The sequence below is a fragment of the Arvicola amphibius genome, chromosome 1 (genome assembly GCF_903992535.2).
Source record: "Arvicola amphibius chromosome 1, mArvAmp1.2, whole genome shotgun sequence".
NCBI lineage: Eukaryota > Metazoa > Chordata > Mammalia > Rodentia > Cricetidae > Arvicola > Arvicola amphibius.
The window spans coordinates 4,385,028-4,395,152 of NC_052047.1; the positions used below are offsets into that span (position 1 = coordinate 4,385,028).

A 10,125-nucleotide genomic window follows, 5' to 3' on the forward strand; every position below is an offset into this window, starting at 1 on the left:
TTCTGCTATAAGGGAAATTAATTGCTCATAATACCAGCAACACATTAAGGTTTAAAAGTGCAGAACATTAATTCCAAAAGTTTCAAGAGAAGATTCTTTCATCAGGTAGTTAGTGAATTGACCCACATTCTAGAGATACTGTGATGGACACATCAAACTTCCACCTAAAAGCATTATAGATTGAAGGCAAGGAGACAGATTACTATACAAAACTCAGTTCATGTATGTGAACTGTCTGGCAATAAACTGAACGTTTATTTTACTGAGTTTTTTTTTTTTAAACCAAAAAAGAAACAGGAAGGGAAGGAGGGGGAGGGAGGGAGGGAGGGAGGAAGGGAGGGAGAGAAGGGGGAGGGAGGGAGGGAAGGAAGGAGGGAGAAAGAAAGAGAAGGGGAGGGAGGGAGAAAAGAAGGGAAGGGAAGGGAAGGGAAGGGAAGGGAAGGGAAGGGAAGGGAAGGGAAGGGAAGGGAAGGGAAGGGAAGGGAGGCTGCTGTGCTAATAAGAATCCATTTCATCTGAGTCAGGCTTCACATCCCGGGGAAGGTTTTCCTCTGTCATATAGTTACTCTTCAAGTGAGATTTAACAAGTGATGATTCTGAGACACTTTCCTGATACTTCTACCTTCTTAATCTCAGGTCAAGAAAATTTACCTGGACGAGAAGAGGCTCTTGGCTGGAGACCATCCCATCGAACTTCTCTTGAGGGACTTTAAGAAAAACTACCACATGTATGTGTATCCTGTGCACTGGCAGTTTAATGAGCTGGACCAGCATCCTGCAGACAGGTAGCAATCCTTCCCCTCCCACCCAGGACACTTCCTGGTAATGATATCTATGTGGCATAGAATGCCAGAAACCATTGGGAATGTTTCCAGCTTCATTTTCAAACACTAAATACAAACCATTGTGGTTAGGAATCTAATTAAAAATCACTTAGAAAATAACGGAAGACAGAACCAGCACAGCTTCTGAATTACCATACTGAGTTTCCTTATTAAGTCTCTGTGTTGCCCACAGAGATGCCTTCTATTCTCATTCTGTAACTAAATCCATAAGGTAATCTCATTGGCTCAACTTGGGTCAAGTACCACCTCTGGGACAATTCCAAGCTGGCCGGTGAGTGAGAGCCAGCTCGCACAAGCCCGGCTTCCAGGTGCTCATATAGAGACTGGGGTTAGATGATGCACAATTCCCAGCAAAGAGGCGTCTCGGGCACCATGACGTGTTCTTGCTCACAGCTTTTCACTGTCTACGACTGAGTCACTTGGCGTACACAGTGACCTTGTAGAAGGAAATGCCCTTGGTGTTCAAGACTTGGTGTTCACGTCATCACAAGCAAGTCAGACAGTTAACAGGCTGTCATTGTCCTCTTGCAGAATCCTGACGCATTCTGAACTTGCTCCTCTGCGAGCTTCCCTGGTGCCCATGGAGCACTGCATAACACGCTTCTTTGAGGAGTGTGACCCCAACAAGGACAAGCACATCACCTTAAAGGAATGGGGCCACTGCTTTGGGATTAAAGAAGGTAAATTCGTTATCAAGAACAATAACTACTTCCTCAGATAAATGCTGAGTCTTGTGACTTAACAGCAAGATACTACTGCAGCAGTGTGTGTGTGTGTGTGTGTGTGTGTGTGTGTGTGTGTGTGTGTGTGTTTATAGTGAGTACCGGGACAGACAGGACTACATAGAAAAACCTTGTCTCAAAACAATAACAATAATAACAATGTAAACAAAGCCTAAGTAACAACACTGAGGTTGACTTCTAACCTCCATGCACACATATGCATGTACACACACACACACACACACACACACACACATCAGATGCTTTATGGATACAACTAAAAATACATACAGATGAGCATACATTTAAGCAGCAAGAAAAGACAGACAGTCCAAGGTCAGACTTCCTCCTCAGAGGTTGTATTGTGACTTCCACCTTAAAATTCTTCTTCATGCCCATGTACAATGGGCTGGAATTAACAAGATCCGAGAGTGTCACAACTGAGTTCTTTCACGCTCTGCAGAAGACCCTGGTGCTCTCAACATGCCTCTGTGAATAAAGCCGGTGATGAGCCCATTTCTCTGAGCAGCTCCTCTCCTGCGTGAGCTGCTACGCGACATAGCAAATCACCCCCGGATTAACAGTTGAACATCTCAGTTTGCCGGGGTTGGGAGTCTGGGAATCACTTTCCTGGGCGGTTCTGGCTTAGGGTCATGTGACCAACCTGGTAGCTGGTGCAGAGGTTATTTGCAGGACCTGCTTCTAGTCACCTGTTTGTAAGTGGCTTCAAGATCCCACCATATGGTGCCACCTACCCTTAGTAACCCAAGGCTGAAGTCCACATCCTTCTGACATGTTCTGGTGGTCTCACAGAACAACCCCGCTCTCGTGGGGAACATGGGCCAAGCGGATCATGGGAAACCATTTTGGAAGCTGTACTATATTAGTACTGACAAAAAAAATGAACAAGCTATTAGACCCAGACTGATATAAAAACAGTCAATTTCCTTTCTAATATCTATTCTCCAAGCAGAGTATTTATACAAGTTCAAATATGTCCCCCAAATGGTTAAACCTGTCTTTTCAATTCCCTGCTGAAAAGACGGAGCATTCCCAAGTGCAGCTGGAGCCCACCGTTATCAACATGAGGAGCTCAGCTGGGCCAGAACATTTTCCTTTGTCCTCTTACGGGACTTGGGACTTTAAAGACCTGGTAAAAAGGCAAATTTGAATTAAGGTCATTCATTTACTTAAGGAAAAAGAGGTTTTCTTCTCTGTTTCCTTTACAAAAATGCCTGGCAGTTCTCCTAGAGTCCGCCTGCCCAGGCTCTGCGCTGGGAGGAGCAAGAAAGGTCAGAGCCCAGTGGCTTGCAAAGATACTAATGGCCCTGTTTGTCCCTGTGGTCTGGCTGGCGTTACACTATTTTGAAGCTGGGAAAGAATTATCACATACTAAGCCAATAAGGCAGTCATTAAATGTTCCGTTAGAATAAGCAAACAAGTTATCACTTTGGGAAACCGCGGGGCAAGGCAAAGGAAGAATGCCATGTCTATAAATGCACTTTCTCCCTGTGAACACTAGTAAGAGCACAGGAGGAGACAGACTTTACCAGCATTTCCCAGAATTTCAACTGCTTATGATCTAAACTAGCTATGCTTAAAGGGCACAGCCCTGCCGTTAGCCAGCTGTGGGTGTGCCGCTTGCCCTCGTCACTCTCTTCTTTGGCGGTAACAAAGAAGCTCAGAAAAGTGGTGGGAGGGTCCTCGTGATGTTGACACCATGTGCCTAAGTCAGGGTTTCAGTTAATATGATCAACACCATGACCAAAAGCAACGTGGGGAGAAAAAGGTCTATTTTATCTTACAACTCTCGGGCCACAGTCATCACTGAGGGGACTCAGGGCAGGAGCGTGGAGTCAGGAGCTGATGCAGAGGCCATGGGGCGGGTGCTGCTTACTGGCTTGCTCCCATCATTTTCTCAGCCTGCTTTCTTATAGAACCCAGGACTAGCTGGCCAGGAGTAGGGGTCCACACTCACAGTGGGCTGGGTCCCCACAGGCTTGTGTACAGGCTAATCTGATGGGAGCATTTTCTCAGCTGAGGTTCCTTCTCAGATGGTTCCACCCTGTGTCAGACTGACAAAAGCCCAACCAATGCACCATCTAGGGCATCTATTCACATCATTCTTAGGGGGAAAAAAAAACCCTTCCAAGTGAAACTAATGGGGTAAGTCAGCCCACACAGGGTCTCCTGAGCCCTTTAAAGACCTAGGGATGTTGGGGTGTCATCAACGGAGAGTCCTGTGGTTACGCGACAGGGCGAGTAAAGAATATCTGAGGATGCTGTGGTAAATCCAAGAGCAGATAAGAACCCGACTCAGAAGTGGTTGTGGGGAAATAAGTAATGCAGTCAAGACACCTTAAAATAGAAACATACACTCATGGGGCAGGTTTGAGGCATAAGCGGGCAATGCCTGGTAACAGCAAAAGGAAGTAAATAGGCCCAGATCGAGGGAGCAGACAGCTGAGGGAATCGGGAGAAATTCTGCTGTGTCCCTGTTCCTGTCTTGGGCCAGGCAAGGTAGCTCGAGGCACTTTTCCTCTGAGGCAGGAAACACGACAGGAGCAGATTTGGGGTGATGACAACTTCCACTTGGACACACTGAATTGTTAACACTGACAAGACAAATATGATCCTAGAGCAAGATATGAGTCATAATTGCAATAGAGCATGGAAGAGAGCTATGGCTATAATTCAGTAGCAGAATTCTTACCTCAAATATATATGGGCCTGAGTTTATCCCCAGCAGAGAAAAAGAGAGATCTGGACACATAGGAATTAATCAACACTGAGGAAGGGATTATTATGCCAACAAAATTTGATTAAGTTATGGGGCAAAGGTCTATGATTGAACACCAAGGCATCACACATGTAGATAACATGTACTGGAGAAAGGGTTCTTCAGTCCCCCCTAAAGGAAGGAGTGAAGGAAAGTCCATGTCAAAGAATGTGCTCCTAAGGGAGGGAACTATGCAGACTGTAAGGAAGACCAAAGGCAGAAGACAGTCACGGGTCCATTGATGTAGAGATAGGGGTGTCCAGGCAGTCCTGGAAAGGTTACCTGATCCAGAGCAGTCTTGTGGTCAGCAGAGGAGGCTGTGTCGTCTGCCATCCAAACCTGATCTGCGCCAAGCCTAGATGCCTACCCTTAGTGTCCTTCCTACACAGCGCTTCTTACCTGCTCCTCCCATTGCCTGCCCTTGGTGGTTCTCAGCAGTACAAAGAATTCCAGAAACACTGCCTAGGCATTCACGTGATAGCTGTCCACCCCAGGGACTCTGACTCCAGAAGCCAGAGAAGAAGCCTAGAGACTGCTTCAAACGTTCAAACTATGTGAGGACCACTACCCTGCCGTCTGTGGATGGTTTCACACATCCACAACTCTTGCCTGCCTTTCTCTTTCCAGGTGACTTTCTAAGAGTGCATCTATTTATTTATTTATTTACTTATCCATTCATTTACTTGTTTATTTTTACAGAAGACATAGATGAAAACCTCCTGTTTTGAATGAAGATTTGAACGACTCGTAACTTCCCATCAGCCTCTTCTGCTTTAACCACTTCTGAATTCATGCAGCCATGACAGTATAGATTCATATTTAGCAAAATGTTTGTTTGCATGTAAGAAAATGCAATGATAGTAACTGCTTGGTGGTGACATACGCATGTGCCGGCTTTAACATTGCCTTAGGAAATATGACTTTAACATTAAGTAGGGTCAATGTCTACAAAGGGCTGCGCTGTCTGGGAACAGTTTAACTCACAGTAATGTCACTCGGCATCTACTTTTATGATTGGCAATTATAAAACATGAAAAATCTGTTTGCATTGTCCATACACCTTATGCATGTTAAGGACGGGGGAATTTGCTCTTTTGTGGTTAACGTGCCTCATGTTCAGTATCTTAATGTCTAATAAAGAATCTTTAAGCCCTCAAATGTCTGCACAAGTTGATTTCCTGTTATTTAATTATACAATAAACAACCCAGGGCTTCTGTTAAACAGTGCTTGCTTCCTGCTCGAAATAAAAAAAGCGCATTTAAAGACAAGACTGAGATGTTTTCCATAGCTAACAAATTGCAACAAACTAATCATGAGTGTCCTTTGTCCTTATGTAAGTTCCAGTGGGGGTGTTGAATTCAACTGCTTTTTAGCCGAGTGCAGTCTAACACGTGGGTGACTCTACATGGCTGTAGGCAGCCAGTTCCCACTCCTGTGCAGTAGCACTTCTGCGTGGGGAGAAAGGGGCAGATGATGAGCCGTGGGGTACCATGACGGCCGGTGCCCTTAGCAGCACTCCTACGGCCTGACTGTGTCTTAGAAAGTTTTTGGGGGCTTTTCTGTAACGCTAAAAACTGGGGCACAAAAGTAAAAATGATACCACACTGTTTTCCAGCGTCTGAAGGGAGGCACCAAAAGTTTCTGGCAGCCATTGTGTTCCCCTTTATAATAGCTGAAGAAACGGAAGGTTATGTGGTTCTCTATTGAAATATAAGCTATCAATACAATTATCTTCAATTGTTTTTATTTTTATGAGGTCAATAAGTCTCTTGCGCTTTAACCAAAACCACATTAAACCATATCCATTCTAGATAATTAAGTGCAATTTGACCAACCAAAATCTAATTGTTTATTTTTATAAAATAGGAAGTTAATTTAGAAATTATTCTAAACTTCAGAATATGTTTATATATACCAAAATGTCCTAGTTAGAAACCAATTTTTAGAAGCTAAGTTTTAGAAACCACATTTTATAATTGCACTAGCAGGTGTCAATTAGACCTGCATTTTATTTTACTCTCAGGCAACTTTGTAAAAAATACTTTAAAATAAGGAAAACTGATTTTAATATTAAGGATGCTATCTAAACATTTACTAAAAATTATTGAAAATAATTTTCATTTCAAAATGAAAATACTAAGAATGGAGATGTTCGAATCTAAGGGTCTAAGGATCCCAGGAGACAGATCACAGAACTACTTTCATGTTCTTAGTGGTCAGTTCCTAATGACGAGTTGGTTGCGATAGAGAATCGCTCTGGTTCCTCCAATGCAATGAAGTTGTCTTCTCAGAATCAGTCTTTAAGCCAATCTCGGTAATTGTGATCGTCTAGAAACCGGAGTCCAGGTCTGAAGCCAACTGCTCAGTTTAGCCTTGAGTGTGTGAGTCATATTGCCCGTGATCATGTAGGCATTAACACCACAGCTTAAATACTAGCCAGGTGGAGGGATGTCACACCACTTCCTGGATCTGCTGCTCTGAGGACCATTGGAAGTACAGGTAATTAAAGCAATATAATTTATACTGCTCAAAGTAAGTGGGACAGTCTTAGGTTGGGAAGTTCAATGATTTTTACTATGTCCACTTATCAAAATAAGAGAGAATTTTTAGAATGTGAATCTAGAAAATTCACAAAGGAAAAATATGAAACAGAAAAATTAAAAGAAATCTGTGCTCAGGCAAAGTGATAGAAACTCAGCCAGCGCTAAGTTTCAGTATATTGCAGTAGCTGACAGATGAAATCTGCCCCAAATGTTGGGAACACGTCTTCATGAAAATATGCTGCTGGAGACCATAGGACAATGACGTAGTTTAAAATGCAAGCGTGACCTCACTAACATGAAGGTTCGCCCGCAGGGCAGAGCAGATCATGCTGAGTTGCTTTACTGAATTATTCATTGTGCTTATTACTATCAACCCATTATGACTTGCAAATTTTTCTCATAGAGTTTCCTTTCTAAAGAACTGCAATTATCAATGACAGCATCCAGGGTATGTGGACTGGTCAGTCTCCTGCAGGCAGGAGCTTTACTCTGTAAAAACATTCTCTCCATTTAACCAGTGATGATCACTGCCCCACTATAACATTAAAGACAAGAGATCTATGCACAGAGATCGCAATCTTGAGTCACTTCAAAGGCAGAATGGCTGGGTGTAGGCAGAACCGTGAGGCGTAAGGAAGGAGTGGGGGGTCTGACAGGTATAAAGGCACTTGAAGCTTTATAAAGGTTTTTCAAGCTTTAAAAAAGAATGTGAATCTGGATGCAAGATTTAGCCTGACCACTGACAGCATGTCTACTTAAACTGTCTGTTCGCCGTGGAAACAGGACGTCCCTCACTTCAGACTCTCCCTTCAGAATGAAGGTTTTCCTCCTGGCCGCCCTGCTGAGCGCTGCCACTGCTCAGCCCATCCCTGTGAGTACTTCCTCAGCTGCTCTCTCATTCAGCACTGAGGCTTCATAATTGTGGGCTAGGAAGCATCCCATATCTTCACAGAAGAGGAAAGAGGAGTCTGTGAGTGCAACAGGATCAGGAACCTTCCTGGGTGTAAGGGTCTGGTGTCACAGGCTGCTTCTGGAGCCCTTAGCTAGATGGTGACCCTGGGCAAGGAACTAACTCATGTTTTCCCTGTCAGCTGAGTTTGCACAACCCCGGAGTGTATAAATGACTAAAAGTGGTTCCAAAACACGTGCAGCCCCACTTTGTAATGGAAAGCGCTTTGTAAACTCGGCAATATAAACCAAGTACTCTACAGGGAGCCAGGTTGAGCCTCGTTTATAGCACTGCCCTGCAGCATCCAGGGTTCTCTTAAAAGGCTCCTCTCAGAGATGCCCGACACCATGACTGTAGCCTGATGGACTTGGTTTTACAGAGAGGAAGATTTAAGACGACCCACACTGGTTCTAAGATAATATTAAAAACTTAGGTCTGAAATACACAGTTCAGGAGTGCAGCAGCTCATGAAAATATTATCCATGGATGTCTTTACTGTACCATCTTGGAAAAAAGATTTTAATAACAACCTATGCCTGTGTGCAGCACGCCTGGATAAGCAGCCTGTTTGTTACATTAGGTCACAGTCGATTCTTGCAACATCAACAAGAATTGCTGGTGTAGTGTGTTCTTGGTAGTGCTAAGGTCCAAACCCAGGGTATTCCACACCAAGGCAAATGCTCTTCCATCTAGGTACATCCCCAGCCCAGACAAGCATTACTTTCTAAAGCTCCAAACGAGGCGCACTGCTTGTCTCTGTATGGGCACTATGCCGGTGAGACTGTTGCAGCGTATGTATTTCACTGGTTTTAGTATGTGCTTTCTTCACCCATTAGTGTCTCTGAAAATGAGTATGTGTTTCAGTCACGGTGTGACGATGCATCGCGTCCATTTGCTCTGCAGGTGATCCATGAAATAATGACACATTTTATGACAGCATCTTAGAACACACAGAACACAGTGATTGCACACCACCAGCAGCTTGACCTTTTGTTGTGCACTGACTACAGCCATGCTTCCCACATCTGTCATAGACCGTGCCCAGCGCCGGTGAAGCATGAAGCCAGCTCCGTGCACATTGGCAACAAGGGGGCTTTCAAAGGAATGGGAGACCATTCAAAGGTTGTGGGGAGGTTACAAGATTTGACACTCAAACTCCCTTCCTTTGAACGTCTCCATCCTGAAAACAAATCTAGAGCAGCAATGATGCTAACTAAACCATTGCAGGGCATGCAGTGGATGACCCAGGAAAGGAAATAAAAACATGTTTTGGATGTAACTTTAAAGCTGAGAAGCGCTTGGCATTCTAAATCACTGGACAAGAGTAATTCAGCATTTCCCTATTAAATATATAATGTATTTCAGAGGTGAAGATACATGACTGACAGGTATGATGCTCGCAGGCTTTTTTGTTGTTCTCTTATAAAATAAAATGCCTTCTTGGATAAGATGTCGTCGCCAGCCACTTTACCTTGTTGCTTTTCTTGTTTCCAAGCTTGGCCAATCTGGAGGAAGCTCCAGTGAACAGGTAGGCTTGTCCTTCCAAACGGATGCTCATCGTTTAAAAGCTGTCGTTTGCAATCAGAGCCATTCACACTGCGTTTCCTTTCACAGAGATTCAACTTTTTCCCACCACAAATCCCGCCCTTCTTTCCTCAGTTTCCCTTCCCCCAGGCTCCTCCTCTGGTAAGCAGGGTGTGGGAAGTCTCAAGAGTATCATTTGGGGTGGTGGCTATCAAACGTTCCTGACCCAGACATAGGACACGTTAAAAGGAAAGCTGTCGGCTGTTCACAGTCTTCCCCCAGCACGGCTTGTAGCGGGAGTTCCGTGGCCCACCACACCCAGTCCACGGGTGCTCATGCTGATGGCGCTGACCACAAAGGGCCTCGGCTTTGTGAACAGCAGCCTCGGTGACAGCATTCTTGTGCTGTTACTAAATCACGTTGTTGCTCGCTTTTCTTAAAAAGAAAAGTTTTCTCAGGTTTCTATAACTTTTTCTTAAAAGTCAAAGCAAAACATTACTTTGACCTTCTTACTGACACCCTCAGTGTCTCTAAATAGTTGGGATTTTATAATCATCTCAGTGATGGCTGGAGAAATACTAAGTGCATGACGGGTACTTTTGATACATGCTCCCAGACACAAAGGCAACACTGGTAGGCTGCCAATCAACACTTCCCAAAGACAGGTCCTGAGCAACAAAAAGAAATCCCCAGTCTGTGAAGTGGAAGCTCCCCCGCCAGCAGAGGGCGCCTGGATTCAAAAACAAGCAGAGTGGCCTCTGG

At 44.3% G+C, this 10,125-nt stretch overlaps 1 protein-coding gene across 2 annotated transcripts in view; it reads left to right on the plus strand.

Moving 5' to 3' along the window:
- The window catches only part of Sparcl1 (SPARC like 1), a 30,257-nt gene extending 24,753 nt beyond the window's left edge, over window positions 1-5,504 (plus strand). For both annotated transcript variants that reach the window (XM_038334706.1, XM_038334696.1), the window contains exons 9-11: window positions 637-785; window positions 1,377-1,525; window positions 5,046-5,504. In XM_038334706.1, coding sequence (XP_038190634.1) covers window positions 637-785; window positions 1,377-1,525; window positions 5,046-5,074 — 327 coding nt within the window. In that variant the 3' untranslated portion in view covers window positions 5,075-5,504. The remainder of the gene's footprint in view (window positions 1-636; window positions 786-1,376; window positions 1,526-5,045) is intronic.
- The last annotated feature ends 4,621 nt before the right edge of the window (window positions 5,505-10,125 follow it).